Source organism: Callospermophilus lateralis, chromosome 13 (assembly GCF_048772815.1).
Source record: "Callospermophilus lateralis isolate mCalLat2 chromosome 13, mCalLat2.hap1, whole genome shotgun sequence".
Taxonomy (NCBI): Eukaryota; Metazoa; Chordata; class Mammalia; order Rodentia; family Sciuridae; genus Callospermophilus; species Callospermophilus lateralis.
The window spans coordinates 32,010,670-32,036,420 of NC_135317.1; the positions used below are offsets into that span (position 1 = coordinate 32,010,670).

General features: G+C 40.9%; 1 protein-coding gene across 14 annotated transcripts in view; it reads right to left on the bottom strand.

Moving 5' to 3' along the window:
* Kiaa1217 (KIAA1217 ortholog) overlaps nt 1–25,751 on the bottom strand; it is a 458,856-nt gene that overhangs the window by 53,894 nt on the left and 379,211 nt on the right. For all 14 annotated transcript variants that reach the window (XM_076832183.1, XM_076832182.1, XM_076832181.1 and 11 more), the window contains one exon: nt 10,969–11,801. In XM_076832183.1, coding sequence (XP_076688298.1) covers nt 10,969–11,801 — 833 coding nt within the window. The remainder of the gene's footprint in view (nt 1–10,968; nt 11,802–25,751) is intronic.

Consider the following 25,751-nt stretch of genomic DNA (forward strand, 5'->3'; position numbering starts at 1 on the left):
TGACCTAACTTCCTTCCACTGGGTCCCTTCTATTTCTTCCCATACCATTTCCATTTGTGATGTTTCAAGGAAACAGAGAGGGACTTGTCTCACTGGGCAGACATGTTTTCCCAAGTCAGGAAAGAAACAGTGGCCAAACCACCTGAAATGCTTGATGATGCATGACTTATGATGCATGAAGATATGCATATTTAAGAAACCCGTTAATAAAAAACCAAAAGGGGCAAAAATGGAGACCCATTTACGTAGCTCTGGAGGGGAAAAAAGCCATTACTATTCTTCCTTCATCAATGCATGGAGGCATTGAGATGATGAAGGCACCCATGGGATGCATGTACTAGTTGCGGGTAGTTTTGGGCAGTTCACTTCCCTAGAGGCCCTGGGAAACGTTTGATTATCACCATCAACTTCAGTTCACTTCAACAATCACTTTGGGTATGGGCACAGGTGCTTGGGATCTATGATGCCAGAATCTTTTGTCCTTGTTCTAGGCTTAGGTCGACACGGGTGGCCACACTCTAACCAGGATTCTGTGGGCTTCCTATGTTCTCATACTGTCAACAAAGTACTCCTGGATGATGAGACAGAGCAGTCAACTGGGAAAGAGAAAATCCTCATAAGAGCTGACATGTGGCTGTGTCATACAGCCACATCAATGTTTATAGCGGCTCGATTTACAATAGCCAAGCTAGGGAACCAACCATGTGTCCTTCAACAGATGAATGGATAAAGAAAATATTACTCAGCCATAAAGAAGAATGAAGTTATGGCATTTGCCAGTAAATGGATGGAGCTGGAGAATATCGTGCTAAGTGAAATAAGCCAGTTGCAAAAAAACAAAGGTCAAATGTTCTCTCTGACATATGGATGCTAACTCATAGCAAGGGAGGGTGGGGAGGGGAAGAATTGAAATCCATTGGATTATATAAAGGGGAATGAAAGGAAGGGAGAGGGGAGGGGAATAGGAAAGACAGTAGAATTAATTGGATATAACTTTCCTACCCTTGTATATTTGTACAAATGCAAAGTCCTGAGGTAGGAACATCTCTGACACATTCAAATGCAGGAAGCCAGTGTATGTGGGTGAAGTTTGTGACACAGAATGTAGGAGGTTTGCTATAGTTTGGATCTTGAATGTCTCCCAAAGGCCCATGTGTTGGAAGCTTGGTTCCATGGTTTATGGCACTATTAGGAGGTACTAGGACCTTTAAGAAGTGGGGTTTAATGGAAGAAAGTTAGGTTATTGGGGGTATGCCCTAGAAGGGGATATTAGGATATCCATTCTCTCTCTTTGCTTCCAGGCAACCATGAAGTAAAGAAGCCTCCTCTACTACATTCCTGCCATGACATACTTTTCTGCCGCAGACCCAAAGCAACAGGGTCAAGTGTCCATGAACTGAAATCTCTGAAACTGAGTCAAAATAAACCTTTTCCATTATCAAGTTGCTTATCTCAGGTATTTTGTTACAGTAATGGAAAGTTAACTGACAAGAGGCTGAAGGTCTCAGCAAACAGAGAGCATAGGGTCTCATAAGACTTTTTCTACCCCTTGTTTAAAGGATTAGAGAGACACATTGCCTTTTGCCCACCACCCAGAGAAGATCATTTCTGAAATCCAATCTGACCTTGAATTCCAGAATTAAAAATTTTCTTGTCAGAAAGAATTTGTTTGGATCTCATATTTCTTCTCATTCTGGGTCTGTGATCTTGATAGAAGCGGAGTGGGGAGAAAACCAAGGGTGTGGCAGGTCAAGAAAACAGGGCAAAGCTCAGTCACACCTAGGCCCAGCACTCCCAATGTGCACAACTTCCGACACTCCAACAGGGTTCTTTCTAGCACAGCAAACATACTCGGGAAATCCTCCAGGTTAGCCTTTCATCTGTTTCACAATTTACTTCTAATGGATCCAAGTCAGGGACAAGGACACAATAGTCTCTCAGATCCAAATGGCCAGCACAACTAAATGACTTCATGGTTTTACATCAGTAAGGCTCTTAGAACTTTCTGGTTCACAAAATGCTTTTGTACCTATGTTCATTTAAACTGCACAGAACCCTGGAGAAATACTAGTGGCCATGCCCAAGTTACAGTGAAGGTCTGAGGCTGAGAGCCAGGGATTTCTTTGAGAAACACAGTGAATTAGTCTTCAGACCCCCATAGCCAGTGCTCTCCGCCCTCGGTTCAGATTTGGGACCTGTGGTGACGCGCAGCCTGAGGTGAGGCACTTCTCTTCCTGTTGGCTCTCTCCTGGGTGACTACAGCCTCCACTCCCAGGGCATGCCTATACCCTGCTTCACGAAATCACTGATTTTGCATTTTTTCTCTCTTCCTGGAGGGCAATCTTTAATATTCATGCTCTGGAAATGACATCTCATTTTTTTTTTGAACAGGTACAAACTAGTAGGAATAGCTGTTCATTCATGTTATGGCTATAATTTAACTTCAAATGAGAGATGGTGTTAGAAGCCGTGGAGAGATGTCTCTTGAGTGGTCCTCAGGAGGCTGTGGGAATAAGCCCCTTCCCCACACTCGCTTTTGATCTGTAAAATCTTAAGAGTGGATGCCAAAGAAAAAAGATAGCAATGCTTAGAATAAAGAAAGAAGATATTTTGTATGTGTGGCTTCTGTTTTTTTAAATTTTTATTATTTTTGGTGCGTGTTAATTTCTTGTGCATGATGGGGGAGTAGACAGATACTATCTTCATGATGAAGAGAAAAGAATATTGAGACAGAATGACGGTGAAAATATCTTACTGGAATAGCTCTGCTTGTTGCACCTTTGGAGTTTCTCTTCTGTTCTGTCTGCTCTAAAGTCAGACATTGAGGTATCTGCTGATTTACAACTTGGCCTACACGAGAATAGTGGGCAATACAGACTTTTTAAGACCCGCCATTTTTAAAAGTTAGAATTCATGCTTGGACTTGGCTGTATTTTTGAATCACATCATTCATTGCAAATAAAGTCTAGATTTCAAATAAGGTCAAGTATAATCTCCCTGATCTCCCCAGCTAATCACTACAGAGGGTAACATGTGGCCTGGCATTAGGAGAGCCTGGAATTAGGTACCTGCTGTGCCAACGGCTGCTCAGATGGGCCCCAACCCTAGGCTGGGTGGCAGCCATGTTGATTCTACACCAGGTTGATCTTGCCATCTTTTAAGGAGGCTAGGTTGGCACCTTCACTTTACGCCTCTCTTTGAAGAGGGTCTAGCTGGCAATGAAAGGGATTATCTGAAGCACACAGGCAACTCTGGTTTCGTTTGTGGTTTCAGACTCAAGACCTCATGAGTGTTCAGAGATGAAGAGGTGCATTTTAATTTGATCTAATTAAGGAAGATGATGGCTTTTCCTTTTGAGAAATTGGTTTAAAGTGGCACAGATCTTGTGGCAGTCATTCTCTGGTATGTTGGACAGAATCCCCCAGGTATAAGAGTGGTGCAGTCTTCATAAATCTGTCAATTCTCAAGTATGTTTATCAGACATCTGTGGCCCGAACTCAGCAAAGGAATGTCTAGCAAATATAACTTAACCATGAAGTTACATTCCTGTGATGGAAGTAATAACTCTATTTATGGGTACTTACTTAATTTCTGAGACTGGCAAAAGCATATTGTAATGTCATTTTTTATAGGTTCGGTCATGGTAGAAATATAAATTTTGAAGAAAGGCCAGTCCCCCATCGCAAATGATATCTTTTCATTCCATCATGTACGTGCCTTATATTCCAGACCATCTTGATATTCTCATGGAGGCTTCCAGACCAGAATAACTTTGGGAAAATGCTCTTTTTTTTTTCTTTTCTGAATTCTTAGCAATTACCGTCTGTATCACTACTTTGGAATTAATTATGTACAAGCAGCCCCCAAATTATGGCAGTCTTGTCATTGAAAAGTTTACTTGTACTTTCATTGTTTAGAACTTGCAATAAGTGCTGGTTGGATTTCCAGCTGGCCACAGAAGCCTCTTTAACCTACAATGTATTATTAATTCTATTGTTGTTCTGTATCATTTCCAAGGAAAACGTGTCCTAACTTCCCAGCTGGACTTTGCAATATTGGAAAAATATCTCCCCCCTGAAGCTCAAGCTTTTAGGAGATGTGTTGGACTTGGCATGTCCTCCTCCTTCCTCCTGGCTTTGTTAGGAAACACTGTCACTCTTGGGATGAGAAGAAGAGCATCCCAGGGTATTATCAACGCCAAAAGAAATGCCATGCATGAAATTCTACTGTTGTAGTTATTCCTCCAAAATGGGTATTCAGTAGGCATTTAGAGCCCAGAAGCTTCCTGTACTTAACTGTGGCATAACTTATACATGTGTATTAAACTTTCCATGTTTTATGACCATCTTCACAGTTTATGTTCCTCATGTATAAGAGCCACATACTAAATTTCTTGGTTTCCAGAAAAGCATCCAGTCCACAGCTAAACCCATAAGAAGAGCCTAATAAACATTTACTGATCCATAATCAGAGTTTCCTGAAATAGCAATTCAGGAAAGAGCTGGGTCAGTTGGATATTATCAGATACCCAAACAGGCAACCTAATAATTTCAGCCAAATCTGTTAGGGGTCTTTATCATATAGCTCAGAAGCAATCTTAAAAGGATGACTCACAGCTGGCTTGTCTTTTTGTCCCTGGACCCAAAGGGATATACCACTCTAACTACTTTCCTGAAATGCACTTAAAAGTGGCTTTGATACTCTATTCTAATTCGAATCTTTAAGCACACTAATTCCACTCTCTGTTCAAATTAAATTTACTTTCTCACCACCCCTATGCGACCATTTTGTGCTTTTTGATATTATATTTAAAAACAGGCCTCCCTATCTCTTCAGGCAGTCCTCTGTCCTAGTCATCTCTGTGTATTGATCTTCCGTTGGCATTTACTAGAGTGCTCAAAGCAGGAACTCTTGGGTTCTTGCTGTATTTCATGTACCCTCTGAAGTAGTTACTATTATCATCTCCATTTGCAAATGAGCACATGGAGGCAGAACACAATTCCATAAGTGGTCAAAGACATTGGGGAAAAGTATCGGAACTGGGATGTGAACCCATGCAGTCTGGTTTTGACATCTACTAGAAGTTTCTGCTTCTCCATAAACGGTGGCTGAGAGATCGATTTACTTTACCAAGTTACTTTACCAAGAAGTAAGTTATGGCAGAATTGAAGTAATAATTGGTGTGATCCATGTCTTATGAATGTCATAATTTGCATGGCTTGAGCATGGGCAGCCTTACATTTCTCTACTTCAATATGTTTTTTGAAAACTCCAATTTTTTTTGAGAGCCGTGTTTCTCAACCAGGGGCATTTTACTCTGGGGGGAGGCATTTGACAATTTCTGGGGACATCGTTGACTGTCAAAGACTAGGGCAGGCTTGGGGCATATTTTGTTCCTGGTATCCAGGGGGTCAACCAAAGACCTCCAGGCCAAAGAGGCTGGTGCTCAGCACGGGTCACCCCCTCCCCAGCCCCTACAAATCATCAGGCCTGATCTCTCAACAGCACAGAGTCAAAAAGCCCTGCTTTAGAGCGATTCCAAGTTTGACTACTTAAGAGATCTCTAATGTGGCTCACTTTTGACTAAACCAAGGAGAGGGGTTAAAAAAAAAAGCAGCAATAATTCTTTTTGGGTCATTCAGACTGCTTTATAGCAGGATAAAGCATAGCTTAGAAAATCTTCAAAGGTCTGCCAATCACCATGGACATTTTTAAATGATAGAAACCCGAATTTAGACTTTCATCCAATCAACTGCTAAACCAAGGATCCATCCCACCTCTCAAAGCTACCATCACAATAACATTTAATCCTCGTAAAATGAGAAAGTGATATAAAAACAGACACACACTGCCAGTCAGCAAGCAGGTTTCCTTTTCTACACACAGCTTTCCTTAGTCTTCCTAACAGACCCCAAACAAGAACTGCTCGCTAAGTCTACACTGTTGCAAAAATCCTAAAGAGGTCTCATGTGGCTTTTCTTTCTCTAGACACAGGTGCCTAGACAGGGCAAGGCTTTGCTCTTCAGGGAGCCTCTTGCCTAGTTTGTTGAATTTAGCTGCTCTAGGTAAAGAACAGTATAAAAGTCTGATCTCAGCTCAAGTTTACTGAGTCTGACAAATCATATTTCATTTGGAGGAATCTGCTACCCACTTGGAAAGGGAGTTATTAGTCACTTTGCAATGAGCACTCTTGACTTTTTGAGAGTTATTTCAATAAAAATATTTTACACTATATGATCCCAACTACAAACAGAAAAGAGCAAAACACAAATGTCCTCAAATCTTGCAATTCTTAAGGGCTGTTTTATATGGCACAGGCAGAAAGCATGATGCTGTTTAATGAAGTGATTTCATAACCAGGGGAAGACAGCCTTACGCGCTGTCTGTCACATGCTGAAGCCCTCAGCATCTCTCATGGTTTTTCAGACCCATTTTCCTCTTGAAGAACCAGGTGGAGGGTGTCACTTGGGTACAGCCATTTCAACACTCAAGGTTGTCTAATTTCTTTCTGGTATTTTTTTTTTTTGGAGTTTGGGATACTTTTATTTCTTTGTGTCTAGGGTGGATTTTTTTTTTTTTTTATTGGTTGCTCAAGACAATACAATGATCTTGACATATCATACATTTGATTCAAATGGGGTATGAATTCTTATTTTTCCATGTGTACAGATTGCAGGATCACTTATTTCTATAAGCTCAGACATGAGAACTGCTGTCCTCAAAGTCAAAAGTGGCTGTGATCTATTACTTTACCCCAAAGTCCCTGGGTTCCTTGGAAGGAGAACCCCAACATCACGTTATACCATATACACTGCTTTTTCCAGATCTTCTAGATAGAATGGGTCATTAGTAGATGCTTATTGAAGCACTTTTAAAAATAAAAGATGCCAAATTCATTAGAACAAGGCACAGGACTAAATATAAGAATCGAGATTATGCCATTTAGTCTTTAGCTCTTCATTTCCATGTCAACAGACCTGTTTTAAAATCGTGTTTCTTCAGACAAGCTACTGTTGGATGGCTCTTGGGTTTGGATGTGAAAAAAAGAATTTTTCTCTCTGATTTCTAATGTCCCGCAGTTATTTGGGTTATTACATGGAAGTGCTCTTTGGAACAGTATTTGAAATCCAGCAGCGCCCAAAAGAAAGCAGAGCTACAGATTTCTCAGTCTCCCTCCTGTGTTTTTTCGAGCTTTACATCTTAAATGTAAAATTTCACTTGAGAGTTTCATATAAAAAGCACTCTAAGATTTATTTGCTTTTTAATATTATGAAATTGCAACAGAAATTGGTTTGGCACTTTATACCTTGTACTCATGGAGTTTAAAGGGTTGAACACTCTTTAAAAATACTTACCCAGATTAAATATTTCTAAAATAACGTCATGGGATAAGCAAGACAATGTACTATAATTTTGTGCTGCAGTAATTGTTTCTGGAGTTCTTATTTTAATTTTTTTTGACATAGCACTCAGATGCATTTTTTGAAAACAAAATCTATCAAGAATGTTCTCTTCCTTCTTTCCCCACTTCTGCATAATTGTGCTAATATATTAGCTAGGGCAGTTATGTTTTAAATGGCATGTATATATTTAGAAGTATAATTATGCAAATTCTACCATGTTTATGATTGTAAATATCCTTTGGGAGCAGTTACTTAGCTTCTAGTCCTGAAACAATTTTTCAAGGATTCTGGTTGAAATGCTCAGAATTCACTCCTGAATTCATTTCTTGCTGTGTGAAGGTGGGGCTCATAGTTCTCAGTCCCAAGAAAGAATACTACACAGTGGTAAAAAATACAGATTCTTGGACATTTTATGCCACTTACTGGCTTTGTGACCTTGGACAAGCTACTTAAGCTTACCTCAGCTTCCCCATCTGTAAAGGAGGGGTGCTACTAGTGGGTTCTCATGACAAGTACATCTCCTGATGTGTGCAAACTACTTACATAGGCTTGGCTCATAAAAAAGGTAAAATAAATGACAGCTGCCATCAATAGCTATAAAACACCCAGCAACCCTGCATTTCAGCCTAATCAACGAGCTGTTGAAGAGTTCACTGTCAGTTTCGGAGGGGTAGCTAGAAAGAAGGAAATGTGGTACAAATCCCACACTATTCCCTTTGTCCCACCTTCTTACCTGTTCTGGAAGTAGTGTGTAGGGGGGTGGGGAGACTGAGAACAAAAGTTCTAGAGTTGAGTTCTTTTGACAAGAAAGTCACTATTTACTCTTGGCACCTGTCTGGCTGAGTTGGGGCAGAGGTTAGTCTTCTACTAACAGCAGCTGTTAATCCAGAGGGTGTTTGAGTGTCTGCATGTATGTCTGTACCTGTGTCTATGTGCTGTATATCTGTGTGTGTTTGTGTGTCTCTTTGCATCTGTGGGGTGTATGTATCTGTGTGTAGATCTGTGTATCTTTGTGGGTCTGTATGTCTATGTGGTGTAAATATATCTGTGAGTTATATGTGTATATGTCTATATGTGTGTGTGTGTGTGTCTGTGGGCATCTGTATGTTTCTCTCTGTGTATACATATGTGTTTGTGCACGTAGGTGTGTCTATGTATTATGTCCACGGGCTTGTGTATGGGTGTGTTTATGTATATGTGTGTCTCTGTGTAGGGCTATTAGAGAACAGTCTTGCACAAACACCCCAATTCTAACTTTTGGAGCTAAGTTCACTAACAGGTGAGGAGTCACCTAGCCAGATGTGTTCTGTGCCATTTCACATTTTGGGGAAGGGAAAATATGAAAATGTTAAATTATATTCATAATTACAGTCATATGTAAGAATACGATGATAATTATGACAGTACATTTTAGGTGAACATTAATCTTTTTTGGTCAGTATTTCTAATATTTTCTGTTTTAGATGTATACTAATTTAGACTTTCTAAAAAGTGTTTTCTATAAAAAGAATAGAATCTTCTAAGATTTAGCAAAAATGTCTCTGAGGCAGGCAAATCCTTTTTAAAAAGAGAGTGGAGGTTCTAAAAGAATGCAGATGGCACTGAAAGCTCATGTCCTTCCATGTTTTGGTCAGGGAGCTGCATAGGGAAGACTCTCAGGTCTGCAGAAGATACTTGTTTGATTCCCTCCAATAACAAATCCCTGACAAACACAGCTCAGCGAAGCCCTGAAGTTCTTTACATGTGGTAATTACATGGATGACACCCCACTAGGCACTGGGAAGGAGGCAAATACCACTGTTGGCTAAAATGTACCCAGAACCCAGGGGGTGGACCCAGTTTAACATGATCACGGTGGGATAGGGCTCTTGATCTTCTGATACCCTCAAGGTGGGCAGTGTGGGAGGTGTCAGCATGGTGGGATGAGAGGGAGGACAAATCCTGGCTCTCAACATTATATCCAGAAGATGGATTCTTTTTATTGTTTTCTGGACTAAATTCTTGTGGCTTTAAATTCCATCTTCTCGGTGATACACCATTCCTCAATCCATACCTCATAATCCACTGCAGGGGACACATCTGTTGCCCTTTCTGCAAAGCACATAGCACAAGCTCCAAGCCCCATGACACGTCCTGGTAGATTCCTCTCCAGCTGTGACACTGGTCTGTTCCAGCCAGCCACTGTGGACTTTCATTCCACCCCCTTCACCGTCTGTGATTATGAGAAGAGTCCCTATCTTTGATTCTCAAAATTTTCAATTCCTAAGAACTATGAAAAGGAGAGAGTGAATACTATTTTCAAATCCTTAATATTTCTTAGTTCTTCCAACAGCCAGTCACCACTGAGGTTTTTTAGCTGTGTGAGTTAGAATCTGTTGTTGCCTTAATGACCCAAAATGTTCATGTTCATTCTTGTTCCATTCTCCTGAAATCTGTCTCTTGTGAGATTCCTTATGACTGAACAAATAAGGAGGGACAAGCTTTTCCTGATAAATTTTGCTAAAGGGGACAGGACTGTCTGATTTCTGTGTGAAAACATTGATGTAGACAGTTCACATTCCATTCACAAGTTTGGCCTTCTTTTTATAAGGTTATATAATAATAGTAAGTGATAATACCATTTTTAGTGAGGAACAGTGGTTCTAAGAAGGTTCTGAATGGCTGAATATCTGATTCTTATTTTTTACATACCTTGTGAATTCACATATGATGACAAGATAAAATGCTTCACCCTTTTGGCCTCAATTTCCTTGACTAGATTTTTATGAGTGTAAAATTATTATGTTGATTTCCTTCAACCCATTCAGGTTAGAGAAATTCCCTGTACCAAAATTTGCTTTTCTATTATTACTTTATAAATTTTGGAGGGGTTTCAAAACATGAGAGGAAGGTTCTGCACTGGTAAATCATACCAATATATGCAGATAAAAAGAAATTTAAATACCCAGAGTGCCTCATTCACGAGAAAAGTTTTGCTGATTTTAGCAGCATTCCTGAGTGGATATTAAATCTAAACCATTCTATGTTCATGCAAATTCACATTTTAACATCCTACAAGACAGGCAATGACACATTCTTTCCATTTCCCAAAACCAGATGAGAAAACAAAATTGCATTCTAAAGGAAAAACAGAAATTGCCACTGCGAACAAACCACTCACTTCTTATTTTCTTCAGCAGATCAATTACTATGATCTCTTGATCTATTTCTCTGAATAGTTCTCTGCTAATCACAATTTTCTTCTATATGATTCAGATTTATACTAGTGATAATGCTGGCAAGACCACGGTCCAGAGACCTGATGACTGATGGTCCTTGTGGGCACACTTGTCCTCTTTACCATGGCTACTGTGTACCTCACAGGACCCCATTGATTCAGAAGCTATTTGCAGAGAAGGCCGACCTTGGATGCTCCTCTGTGCCCTCAGTGGCACCCATAAAGCACAAGGCTGGAGCTTGGCATTTATTATTTGGCATTTGTTCTCTGATTTGATTTCTGGAGAGCAGCCCTCCCCCAGCAACACATAAGCCCAGACCACCCGTGGCTACCCTTCCCATGCCTTACCTGGTCTCTCTGTCTTTGGGGATTGTAGCAGTGCTGTAGGCAAAAACTTGCTTCTCAACTAGAGGAGGGCCAAGGTCCACAATGCCGGATAATCCTGGAGTGTTCCTGGGCTTTTCAAAATATACCAAGGTGCCTGGTTCCTTTTTAAAGGACTGACGACTTGGCGAGGCCCGGTCTGGCTGCATGGTGTGAGGGGGGCCGTGAGCATTATGATGTGCGTGCATGTCTATCATCCTCAGGTCACTAACTCGGTGAGGAGAGGCAGGGGGTGTTTTGGAGCCCAGAGTGGGTAAATGGCTATCTGGATACTTCCTTGATTTCTGTCTGTACAGTGATTGTTCCATGTGCATTTCCGCTTGCATGGAGGGGTTACAATAAGCACTCGCTGACCGAATCGCTGTGCGGTGATATGCAATGATGTGATCAGGGACATCCAGGGGGTGCCCTCCGTGGGATGAGGCTATGCTCATCCTTCCCTCATGATAGAGGTAAGGGTCAGCATAGAAACCCTCATTTCTGTACATCGCGATGTTTTTGCTGCTCATGTCTTCATCGGGCTTGACATCTCTTCTTTCTAAGATGGCGCTTGGGCTTGGTGAGATGGATCTGGAGACCGGCAGACTGGAGAGTCTGTCCCGGGGGATGGTGGCATTGCCAGGAACAACCATGGGGCGAGTGCCCCCATAAGGAATTCTGGATGGGGAGGGAGGCATGGAATGAGGCACAGGAGTGGATGGTGGAGAATTGGGAATTGCGTGGGGTGGATGAGCTGTGGATCCAGGTCGAGAGGCACCAGGGCCATCTCCTCTTGCATAAACAATTTCTCTCTGCATCTGAAAAAATAAATAAAGGAATTAGAAAGTCTACTTTGAAATTTGTGTTTTTAGAGAGGTCTGAGTGTGATGCTGAGAATGGAGATTATCCAGGTATTCTCGCTGCAATTGCAAAGGTCTATATGTGCAAGAGGGAAGCAGGAGACTGCACGTAAGGGGTGAGCTATGATGATGGAGGCAGAGTCAGACATAGAAAGACTAGAAGGTGCTACACTGCTGACTTGAAGACAGAAGGAGGCATGAGCAAAGAAATGTGCATAGCTTCCAGAAGCTGCAAAAGGTCAACAAATGGATTGTCCCGTATATTTTCTAGAAAAAGGGTGGTCCTGCCCATAGGTTGATGCTGGCCTGTGAAACTCATTTTGGAATTCTGACCTCTATGATATAATAAATGTGTGGTGTTTTAAGCTAGGATTTTTCCTCCCAGTGCTGGGGATTGAACCCAGGACCTCACACATGCTAGACAAGCATGCTACCATTGAGCTACACCTGCAACCCGAGAGTCATCCAATTTTAAGTACTGTTATAGTGACCACAGTAAATGAATATACCTGACATAGAGCTCAATGCTGTCGGGCTTGGAGAGAAAATATTGCAGTGGTTTAAATTTTAAAATCATAGTTTCTTACAGACTCTTAATAAATGTGGGTTTAATGTATCAATAGTTCTGAAATTGTTTTGGAAAACGTGTCCTGGACATGTTTTCCTACTGTTAGACCTGGGAAACAGTAATCACCTCTTCCAGCTTTCCAAGCTAATACAATCAACAAGACTTGACTAGAGAGTCAAAGGAGATCCCTGGGGGAAGCTTGGGAGTTCCATTCATCCACCAAATCTTATTTGAGCTTACGAGAAACCAGACTGAGAAGTTGGGGGAGGGGATAATGATCCTGGAGGTAATAGTAAAATTGTAGTCAAACTCATAATTGGGAAGCTGAGGGGTAAAGAATCCTGACCGTACACCTTCTGAGGTGCCATGCGGTGTAAGGAACCTGCAGGCACAGCCATAGTGACTAGGGCTTTCTGCTGTCACAGCCTAGTCTTCGGATGTGTTATTCCCTCCCAGTTCAGAAGCTGCCAGAGTCTCCCACTGACTCTCCTGTAAAAAAGCAATAGCAGAAGGATGAAGTCAATGGGGAAAAGGGAAATGAATCTGTAATTTCAATTACGCTATTGTGTTTAGCAAGGGCCTGAATAAAAAAATACAAACGATTCAGGATATGATTTTTGATAACGATTCAGGATATGATTTTTGATACTGAAATTCTCTAATTGGCTACAAGGGACAGGACAGACAGCCTTGGCCCTTGCTTCAAGTCCTATCTGTGCCATCATGGAAGCCCAAATTACCTATCCTAACTTCCAAGAGGTGTGATAGACAGGAAGAGTATAAATGGTTACAGAGGGGATGAGATAGTGGCATGAAGAGAGAGGGGAACCCTTGAACAAACAAGAACCCAGATGTACTGACAAAAGATGAACGATTGGAAAAGAGTAAGTAGATTACTCAGAAAATTTGGAATGGAATCACCAATTGATGGAACCACTGAATCACCAGTTATCCCTCAGTATATACCCCAAAGACTTAAAATGCAGCCACATCAATGATCATAGCAGGTCAATTCACAAGAGCTAAGCTATGGAACCAACCTAGCTTCCTTTGAACAGATGAATGAATAAAGAAAATGGGGTACATATACACAATGGAATATTCACCATAAAGAACGAAATTATGGCACTTGCCCATAAATGGATGGAACTGGAAACTATCATGCTAAGTAAAATAAGCCAGTCCCCCCGGCCCAAACCAAAGGCCAAATATTCTCTCTGACATGTGGATGCTAACACACGATAAGGAGGGGGAAGAAGGAAAGAACAGAAGTTCACTGGATTAGACAAAGGGGAATGAAGAGAAAGGAGGGGGGTTGGGAATAGGAGAGACAGGAGAATGAATGAGACATCACTTTCTTATGCTCATATACGAATACATGACCAGTGTAACGCCATATCATGTACAACCACAAGAATGTGTGACACGTCCCAATACATTCTACTGTCATGTATTAGTTGGCCGATGGGGGGAAAGAGTAGAAAAAACAAAGGCAACAAGAGGAACTTGAAAATGAAACGGATCCCTCAGCCTTAAATACAAAGAAATCAATTCCTTATCACATGATTTCATTTGTTTAGTAAACAACATTTACCAAGCACTTAGGAAGAGCCATACATTACTGGAAGGTATAGTTCTGAACAAGCCCATAAGTTCCTGCCAGGGACAGGCTGAGTTCTTTTATACACATGGTAGAACACAGGCCAAGAACCAGTGGGTCTTCCACAGCTTCCTGACCCTGGGAGAATTTAGCAATGCAGAACCCTTGATGGGACCAGGAAGTTCCACCTGTTATAGTGGATTTCATAACAAAAGTCACTGATTATAAGTACACACGAGGTACAAATAGGTAGCAACAAATTGAAGCCCGTTGAGTGTTCTGTTCCTGGGCATCAGCAAATTGGCTTCTCAGCTCCCTTAGGGGCTGTTTCTGGGGACCTGTTTTGGTTAATCACTCACAAGCACAATTTATCTCCTCTCATGTCACACACTGAGTTCCTACCCTCACAGGCCAGTCTGTCCTCCTGTGGTATCCTCAGGTTGTTCGTATCCCTGGAATTCTGTTCATCTTCTTACCTGTGTGGATCCAGATCTAGGCAGCCCAAGCAATCCTCTCTCTGCTCACTTGACACCCTCATGACTCAGGTGTGCAGGGCCGTAGACCAGGATGGCCACTCCCAAGGTCACTGTGGGATAATATACCAGCATGGTTCTCATTCTAGAACGGCTACAGCCACCATGTGACAGGTTTTGTAGGAAATCGGCACCCAGCCTCTATAAATGCCTCTCCCACTCAGTCTTCTACAATGTAGGATTCGATGAAAAGAACGGGATGGGTCAGCAGGGCTTCAGAGGTCATAAAATGTAAGAAGGACCGGCTTAGCCAGCAGTGAGATATCTGACTGCATTCTCTGAGCAGTCAAACCAAATAAAGCAATAATCAACCAAAATGAACATCAAGATAAATTCATCATATTGATTCAAACATGGCACCTTCCATAAAGCATCATATAGATCACACAGTGCCCAAGACAAGTTAATAACAAATGGCAACTTGTCATTATTGTCATTAATACCCTGTGTCGTGCTCCTGTCAGAGAGAGAGAGAGAGACAGAGAGAGAGAGACAGAGAGACAGAGAGAGAGACAGAGAGAGAGAGAAGAAAATACCTCTCCCCTGAAAGACTCCAAACGTCTAGAACCCCTTTGGGTTGAACAATAGTTCTAACCAAGCTTGTCCCTGTTCTCTGTTCTCTTTTCTCTCTTTGTTCTGCTTTAGACAGCATCTTGGTTTGGGGAATTGTGACTCCAATTAACACCCAGTAGAAACTTTCTTCTTTCTGGCACAATACTAAAAAGAGCCATCTAGATTTTAGGGAGTATAAAACTGTCTAGGAGATAAATAATGTTAATAAAAGAAAACTGTAAAATTAATTTTAATTAATAAAAAGTTGAATATTTTTTTTAAACAGCAGAGATATCTGTATGGGCATTTTAAAATGTGTTTGGGATATAAAAAGAAATGGCTAGGCATTGCATTTTATAAATGAAACATTAAAAAAATTCTCATTAGGAAAAAATTCATTAGACTTTCTGGTGACATATGTAGACATGATCAAAAAGAAATATAACAAGTAGTTAAGAATAACTCTGTGACACTGTGTTGTAAATTCATATGGGGAATGTGGGTGATAGTCAAAATATTTAACAGCCAATATCTAGTATGGCATGGGTGCCAATCAAGCACAATGGAACTTTAGCTACTGAGGATGATCCTAGCCAACAGCAATTGGCATTGTGTACCTGGTGGTAATGCTGTGTATCAGCCCTGCCTGGTCCACTTCAAAATCATAATGCTATCATCCAACAGGGTCATTGAATAAGTCACTGAGCTACTGAGCTATCCACAGTGGACTCAAATATAAGCATTCAATTATGAAAGAACAGGTGATTGGAGCATCAATGTTTCTATCAATCAAGTGACTTTGAAGTTTGGAAGTCTTTGACAGAATTCTCCTGTTGATTTGCCAAGTGATGACTGACTTTCCAAGACAGTTTTAAAAAGTGCCCTGTTAATTTCATCCTTGTCTCCAGAGCCCAAGAAGAGAATGACATGATTATCCCATTAAGTCATGGGAAATAGGTTTTAAGCCTACAACTAGAATAATCTCTGAAAATAAAATACCTTGGGTTCATACACTAAAAGGTATGAACCAAAGACAACTCACTCTTAGGGTGTGTCAAAGTACTGGAAGATGAGAAGAGAGAATCTTCTCCAGGTCTTCAGTGTGATCTCCCAAGGAGGCCACTTGCTAGTCCAATAAAAAGTAGACTTCCTTGACTCTGCAGACGTTCGTCTGATTGAAGCAGGTGATGACTCAGAGTCTTATAATTCATAACTTAAAACAACCTCCGCCTTTCGGACTTGTGTTCTTCCCATGTCAATACTTCCTAGAGTGACACATCTATACAATTTTATTTCATTTTGTTTTTTTTAACTATCTGGCTATTTGGTAAAAACATGGCATTAAATACATATTGAGGTTTTCCTGTTCTAGTACTCAAAGTTAGATCTCCTAGGAGAAAATTATGTTAACCTTACAAGGTAAGAGCAACTAATAAAAAAATAATTAAAAAAATAAACAAAGCACAAACACACACACAAGGCTGAAGATATATACGGAATTGCCATTCACCTTAATATATCTGAATTTATTCTGCCATCAGCCTCTCTTATGTCTCTGGTCTCTAGAAATCATCTCCTTACTCTTAGTAAGTTAAAAAAGTCTCTGGCTATGTGGTATCCTTAATACTTTCTCCCCAGAAAATTTATGATATTTAAAGAATTTCATATCATAGCAAGAAAAAGATAACCTAAACACAAACATAATGATTCTTCTGAATTCAATACATATTTTTTCCCCCCTGAACGTAAGCTCAGATAGAATGTGTTCAATTATCTGGCGATGTAGGAACCGGACTATTCTCCAGACTACTTATTCTCCCTCATTCATATGGTATGTGGGCATCTTTTCCTCTCTCCATTACTGCCCAAATCACTACTGTGTCTTGGTTATTTGAGCCCTACTGGTTTTTATAAAGAGGGAAATTTCCTTCAGAGTCTTATCACCGTGGACCGGGGTAGGCGGCTATTGTCTCCTCCCATAACACTCAGCTCAATATGTTTGCCCCATATTTCCAACAGTCTAAGAAATACTTTGGATGGCTTCAAATTAATTATTTGAAGTTTGAGTTAGGAATTTTTATCTACAGCTCTGTTTCATTTTCCCAAAGCCCTGTGTAAGCCAAAAAAATATCACTTATTTAGAAGTTTCTTGAAGGTAGGATAAGAAAGAACACCTTAAAATTGTTTCTGGGGAAAAAAAAAATTTAGCATGAAAAATGTCTATCTAACATCATTTGGGGAAGCTGTCTCATGTATCGTGTCTCTCTGTGGAACATTTAGAATGCAGAGATATATGCTTTGCAGAAAGAGAATATTATATATATAGTTTATTGTATTTCAAACCCCACCCTTGCAAGTCTAGAATTTGTAAACATACCACTCCATAAGACCACACAATGAAGTAACTGGAGAAGAGAATTCTTAGGATATACTTTGATCCTGGAAGAATTAAAGCCACTTACTTTTTCTTCAGGAAACCACCTGTATAATTACGCTGTGAAAAAGGCACATTGGCTCAGCTCCCGGTTATGTGATCCCTTTGTTTGCTGGCTTCATCTAAATTCTCAGTTCCACTCTCGGATATCTTAGGCAGCTTTCTCTTCTGATGAAATCATCACAAAGGACGCGGAGATCCTAAAACATTCCCCAGCTTGAGAGTTCACAACCAGTAAAGACCATTTTGCTTTACCCAGTTCTCAGAGCAGAGCTGCCACAGGCATGGGTAAAAAGTAGCCTTCCCTATGATAAGCCAATTTCTCCTCCCCTTGGAAATTAGTCACTGAATAACCTCAGCCCACATCCAACCACAGGCTACCGCACGGGTGAGTCAGTCCTTCAACAATTGCTTACAGGGAAAATACATACCAGCAAAGGAAGTCTTAAGAGGCCTAGGTAAATGGGTTAAATCAAGAAAATATTACCAAATCGATTTTACCTAGGTCAAACAGGATTGTTTAAACAAGCAAGCCAAGAAACGAAACCATCAAGAAAACCCAACCTGCTAATCGCTTCCAAGGACCAACTCTTAGATCAGTTTTCTGTTAAGAGTGCTGCTGTGAAAACCTAGACCAGTGCCCCAAACCCATTCTGCTGCCAGACTTTTGAAGTTCAGGAATTGGCAAGTGAAGGAAACCTGAGCCTCTTCCCTAGGTTCATAATACTGAAGGGAAAACATGGGCGATAAAGGAGGCTGTCTATTAATTAACCAGCCTGCCTTGACTAAGCTGAACTTTGGGTAGCAGCCATTCACCAGTCCTTCACAACACCGGGTAAGCAACTGGAAAACACAGCTGAAATGAGAAGGAAAGACAGGGCAAGGCACAGCTACTCAAAAGAGGAGAAAGGCCCCAGATCCCAGCAACCCCACCCTAAGCAAGATGAAAGAGGAGCAGGCAGGACATTCTCCAGAGACCTCCCCCTGCGCACCACTGTCAGCACGGCCACTCACTCCCAGGGGGACGGGGACAAGGAAGTGCGTATCCACAACAAGAAGTGGCTTGTGCAGCTCTCAGCCGGGGGACAGGTATTAACACACGATTGGCGAAAGTGAGGGAGACGGAAGCGCCTCCTTTGCTTGCAGGTAGGTTGTGTTTTATCCACGTCACGCTTTCTGAGTCCTCGGGGACTGAGTGGCACCCAGTGGCTCTCCAACTGGGAATCCTGTGACACTGAGCTCTAAACGCTGGGCTGGCCTCATGCCACACCCGACTGCCATGCTCTGGGCAGCCTGTACATTTTTCAAACATTTTAAGGAGGTTATTCTCGTTGACCAAAAGAATGCCCTGACGAGGTCTCTTAAGACCAAATCCAGTCTGCGTTGCAGGCTTTCTAAAAAAAAAAAAAAAAAAAAAAAAAAAAAACCCAACAAAACTGTTTACTGCCTGGGATCGCTTCGTGGCCATTAAAGAAGGGGAAAAACAGAGCACATGACATTGCCTCCCTCCTAGGATGTCTCATTAGAAACAATATTTGGATGAAGTGGTTGCAAGAGATGCTACCTAAGAGGTCGGGAGAGTAGAAGGAATGTGAAACCCCTTGTTGTGATTTTTTAATCTAATCAGCAAGGGTTTGTTATTTCTCACCAGATCATGGGACGCACAAATGGGAGGCATCTGGTATACATTTGGCAGGTTTTGTTTCTCCAGTCAGAGGCGGGCTTTCCAGGAAGGGGGATGGATGCAGGGGCTGCCTCCCTTGACTGAAGAAGCCACGCTTCCACTCCTCCCGCGCCTCCCACAGTCCCTGTTTTATGGCACGAGGCGTGCTAATGAGCGGGGCTCCTGGAGCTCGCTTTACCTGCTGTCTGTGACATGTAGGACTGCTTGTTCCAGACATGGGCTGTGAAGTGTCTGGGGTCATGCTGTCCCCCACCAGGAAACAAGACTGAACTCTCCGTGCTGTTTGACCAATGCATCACTCCATGTGCGACACACTATTCTATGTCGTACGCCCTAGAGAGCAGTGGCTTCTTGGACCCCGCTACCACGTGAGTCAGTGGGTACCATGTGAGAGGAGGTCTGGCTTATCCTCTCCCACCTCTTCCTTCCTGCCCTGTTCAGAGCAATTTCCTTTCACTTTCAAAATGCTCCAGGGCGCTGTGTGCACAGAGCCAGAGCCGGCATGGCTTCGTCATTACGAGGGCAGTAATTCACTGTCAGGAGCTTGAAAGCCAGCCCAATCCTGTGGTGAATCAGGATGAGTTAAATGCTCTCTAGTAAGCATGAAGCTCACCCCAGAGAAAAGGGGAGTTCAATATCCCAAGGCCCCAGAGTAGCAGCTAATGAACCAGACATGCTAATTTCCTAAGCAATATCCTGGTGCCATACACGGGGCCCAATGGCTTCACCCGAGTGGAGCGTGCCCTCCAGAGAAGGGCTTCCTCAGACTCAGTTCTTACCACAAAGTTTGGCTCAGTCTGCATACAGTCAACTCCCGACACCCGCATGCTCTCGTCTGATTACTTCACCAGATCCTTCTCAGCCCTGCCTACCTTGGGATGCAACAGCCTTTGTCAAATTACTCTTTCCCAGCAGTGCATAAAGTGTCCTGCTATTCATTTCCCCTCTTCCTTTCATTGACTAAGGCTATAAGAAAAGTGGAAGCAATTTATTTCTTTTGAGTTAGTGTTAAGAAAGGACATGCTAGTAAATATTCAGCATTACCTCAGTAGGAAATAATTTCTATGCTCCGGGAAAGCCAATAGTATTGTGAAATTTATTCCTTACTAGCCTTTCTTGTTCATTTCTTTATTGACTTTAAAAAAAACAACACTTAAGTATGCTAAAAGAAACCCCAAAATGTGCCCATAAACATAATGATGATATTGTGAGAGAGCAAGTGATTATTATGTTGGACATATTTCAAATACATCTTGTTTAAGCTGTTAAAAATTGCAAAGATGGTCATTTGTGAGGTCTTATTAACCTATTAAGTGTTTCATTTGATCATAAATGGAATGTCTACCAGTCATGTGACAGACAGTCTGTTGCCAAAATTACTGAATTCTCAGGAAAGAGAGGGTCCAGCCAACTGATGGCTATATATTTAAGATGAAGTTAATTTTCACAAATATTTTGACCCAAAGAACTCTGCTGAGTCCTCCAACACAGGACCTGGTGGAGCAGTTCTATGCCCTACGCTGAGAAAGATCTCAGTGTGGAACAGAATAAAAAAGAAATATTAAATAAATCATTTAACTTCCAAGCCACAATCAATAACCATGCAGAGCCACAGGAGAGATAAAGAAAGAAGGCTCTCTCTCCCAGATACCTGACTTTCCACTGGGCTACTCCTGTGTTATCCAGGCCAAGGACAACCTCCTTTTGTACCTAAAATAGTTACAGTTTGTACATTCATATCTTGTTTCTAAACACTTGGAACAGATGGAGCCAACTACTCCTCATTTTTTATCTCCTTGTCTGCACATCCACCCATTTCTTGGATGGAAACAGTCCTCGTATGCTTGACTCCCTTTTATCATTTTCTAAATTTGTTGCTGACACATCATCTATGTTACCAAACTCAAACTATGCAGTGCCTTAGATATTTTCTTTTGATGATGGGTTTCAAAAAGTCTATTTAACTTATCAACATATAATATATTGCTGTATTTACTTATAACACTTCTTATTGTATAAAAAATTTTAGATGCCTTCCCCTCCCTTGGAAATACTCATTATAATAACCCAGCAGTTTACAGTTTACAAAGTGCTTTCAATTTTGATTTTATTTAATTTCATGCAATTTTATTCTATTTCATAATATGCTTATGTGTATCATGCTCACATATACTTATGTAATTATACATCACCTCCTGCAAACACACACTGATAATCACCCACCAGTTTGCAGATTACAAAGTGATTTCAATTACAGTTTCATTTCATGGCCCCCAGAACTCAGTGAAATACCTACTTACTGCCCCATTTGAATGGTTAGGAAATGAAGCATGGGGAATTAAGTATCTTGCCCAACTTCTGGTAGCTGAGAAGCACAGCAGTACTTATTCCTAGAGGACACATTCCAAGACCCTTAAATGGTGGATAGTCTCAGCCCTATATATACTATGTTTTTTCCTATAACATACAAACTTATGATACAGTTTAGTTTACAAATTAGGCACACTACAAGATGAACAACAACCATAATAAAACAGGACAATTACAACAATATGCCGTAGTAAAAGTTATTTGAAACTTATTAATTGCTTCTGGAATTTTCCATTTAATATTTTCAGATTATGATTGTGCTCGAGGGCACTGACACTTGGAAAGGGAAACTGCAGATAAGTGGGAGGGCCATTGCAGTGAGGTAGCAAGAACCTCAGTTCCAGGATTCCCACTGCTTCACTTCCCCCACCACTGGGAAAGGCCCCTGTCCTCTAGGACACTGTGTGTGTTCTGCAAAGAATCACATCCCAATGCCTTCCCAGCCAGGATCCCTGAGGGGCAACTCTATTCCTGGACTTTGGTGGACAACATGGAAAACACCATTGAGAAGTGCCTCTCTTGCTTTGCTCACAGGTCTGGATTTTCACAGCAGAGGAAAAGAATCTCTGGATGTCTCTCTGGGCATGGCATCTAATTATCCAGTTGGTCTCTTGGCTTACATTAGGTTTTATATACTTGTCTTGTTATGGTTTAGATATGAACCATATCTTAAAAGCTCATGTGGGAGACAGTGCAAGAATTTCTAGAGGTGAAATGACTCAATCATGAAAGGTATAATTTAATCAATGGATTAATCCACTAAAATGGATTAACTGGGGGTTAATCATAGGCAGGTAGGGTGTAACTGGAGAAAGTAGGTCCCTGGGGGCGTGCCTTTGGGGTGTATGTTTTGTCCTTGGTGAACAGAGCTCTTTCTGCTTCATGGCTGTCATGTCCTGAGCTGTTTTTGTCAGCCACACCCTTCTACCTTGATGTTCTGTCTCATCCAGGGCCCAAAGCTATGGATTGGACGATCATGGACTGGACCTTTGAAACCAGGAGCTAAATAACCTTTTTCTCCTCTATGTTGTTCTTGTCATCTTCTGGTGACAGCAATTAAAAAAAAAAAAAAAACTAACTAAAATATGCCTCCAAATTATATTAGTTATATAATTAATTATATATCATTTATAATTAACTAATAGATATGTCACTATATATTATGCTTATGTATATCATGTCCATATATATTTATGTAATTACATATCACTCATAAATTATCACTATATAGATGTCACTACATCACTATTAGTTGTACATATGTATATATGTGTATACACAGACATACATACATACTATCATCAGACACTAGGTTACTCATGGGCTAATTATCTGGGACGCATCTGATTAAAATTCCTTAGCATTATGACCCAATTCTGTTACTGGGTGACATTTCTGGGAGATGCATTAACCACTGACAGAGGTGCTAGGTCCCTGTCTCTGGGCCCTTTGCCCATCTTTCTTTTCACTAGGGAAACCTATCAAAGTTGATTATGTTGTAAGTGAAGAAGTTTAGATACAGCACTATATAGCTTTCAGATGATTGTGACAATGTGAGAATTTAAAAAGTATATATATTTTGGTTTGATGATTTGACAGATCAAAACTTACCAAATGAGTTGATGATTATATAGAATTTTATGTTCTACAACTGCAACTTAAAGGATGGATAGTTTTCAAGACCGATTAAAGAAAATGATGGCAAACACATTGATGAATGACAGATGCCAACTTGGAAACCAAATGGCTATCTATAGTACTCTTCCCTATCCTTGGGGTGTACAATCCAAGACCCTTAGTGGTGTCTGAAACCACAGGGATTATACCAAACCCTATATATTCTAAATTCTCCTTACATACATATTTATGATCAGCTTTAATTAATTAATGTATTATAGGCCTTAGCAGCCTCAGCATATAGTATTTTTTTTTCTTTCCTTTGATTTAGAAATTTTACCTCTTGTCTTAAAGGAAGCACTTAACAACTACCCTTTGGCATATTTAAATAGCCTGTATCACTACTCTTGTGCTCTGAGGCTATCATTAGGTTAAATGAAAGTTACTTAAATACTGTGATGTTTGACAGTTGATCTGATAACTGAGAATTGCTACTAAGTGACTCACGGTGGGTACTGTATACTGCGTGGATACACTGGACAAAGGGATAATTTACATCTTGGAAAAGAGTGGAGATGGCACAAAATTTCATGACACTGATCAGAATGGTATAGAATTAAAAACCTCTGAACGGTTTATTCTGGGAATTTACCATTTAATATTTTGAACCATGGTTGACAGAGGAGCTCCTCCAATATCAGGACTGCTGTTCTTCCAATACCCATTTATCATGGCCTCAAGCAGTCTCAAGCAGTCCCAGTTTCTTATCACCAAGTGTTCTCTGGTAGGTTTGTCCCCTACGGGGCCTCCTTGCACCTTCCTTTGCTTTCCTCACAGCTCACCTGGAACCAACTCTGATGACCTAGGTTGTGATTTTAGCCTTTCTAAGGATTCACCCCACTTCTTTCTTCATATGGATCCCAGTAGGATATATGCTAGTTCCATTACCACTTATTAGAACAAACATCTAATGCAAGGTGAGCTGTGTTAGCAGAGTCTTTTTTAAAGAGACATCCATGGATGGCTTCCAATGAAAGGTGTTTCACTGTGTCATTATTTTGATCTTCAGCTGAACGATATCAGCTAATGTGTCAGGGGAACGAAGGAGTGTGTGAGGGAAGAGCCCCAGAGGTTAAGTGAAAGACAATAATCCACGAATCACTTCAGTCCAATTTTCCCTCAAAATAAACCTGAAAAAACAATGATGGTGTGTCAAACCAAACAGCCCTTGTACCATTTCATCCTGGATTAAAAAGAGTCACTTGTCCTACTCATAAAGTAACCTTCAAAACCAGAAGACATTCCACAAGCATCCTAGGTATATAGAGTATGTTATCTGAGAAAATCCTTATGGCTCAGACTGAGAATTAAAGCTCTGTGTTACAAAGGCTCAGAAGTGAAAAAGTATGCTTTCCCAGTTCTCATTAGTAATGAAAAAATCTAAGAGCTGTGGGTTTATAAATTAAATGAATACAGCTTTGAAAACCCATCTGTTTTCCTGGGCTTTAGTTGGAGTCTGTGGCAGACAGTGTAAGAGCACCTGCTTGTTTTTGGACTGGACCAGTGGACCTGAATTCCGGTATGTCTCTTAGAAGACAGTGCAACATAACAGAGGGGGAAGAACATCAATGGGGAATCATGGAATCTAAATTCTGCTCCAGGTGTTAACATCAGTTTCTTTACCTATCAATTAGAATCTGGTCAAAATTTTCTCTAGGGCCCATTCCAATTATAAGATTCTGTGGGTTCATGAGATATTTTCTGAGTGGCTACTGTGTTATAGTTTAGATATGAGGTGTCCCCAGAAAGCTCATATGTGAGACAATGTAGGAATGTTCAGAGGTGAAACGATCAGATTATGAAAGCTGTAACCTAATCGGTGGATGAATCCATTTAAGAAGACTACTGCATTGGGTGATAACTATAGGCAAGGTAGGGTATAGTTGGAGGAAGTAGGTCACTGAGGGCATAACTTTGGGGTTTATATTGTATTCCTGGTGCCTCTCTCTCTCTGCTTCCTGGCTGCTAAGAATAAAGCAGCTTCCCTCTACCATGCTCTTCCGCCATGATATCCTGCCTCATTTTGGGTCCAGAGAAAAGGAGTTGGCTGACCATGGAATGAACCTCTGAAACCACTAGCCAAAGAAACTTTTCCTCCTCTAAGATGATATTGTCAGGCAATTTGGTCATAGTGATGCAAAGCTGGCTAACATACATTGTAACAAGTCCAGGGGTAGCGCTGGTGTGGGGGTAAAGAGATCTGTAAGATGGCATTCCTACTTTTCAAGAGCTTACATTCTGGTTGGGAAAGTAAGGCATGTACATAACTGTTAAAAATAAGACAAAGCAAGAGTCATTTTAATGAGAGTGATAGACAAATACTCTTAGAGCCCACAGAGAATGAGAGCCTTCTGGCTGAGTTAGTTGAGTAACAATAATCCGAAAAGGTGAAATTTAAGTAGGTAATAGATTAGAAGTAGAGTTTCAGTAGGTAAAATAGAGTTTCCTTTCTTAGGTATTCCAGGCAAGAAGGCATGGTCAGAGATAGAA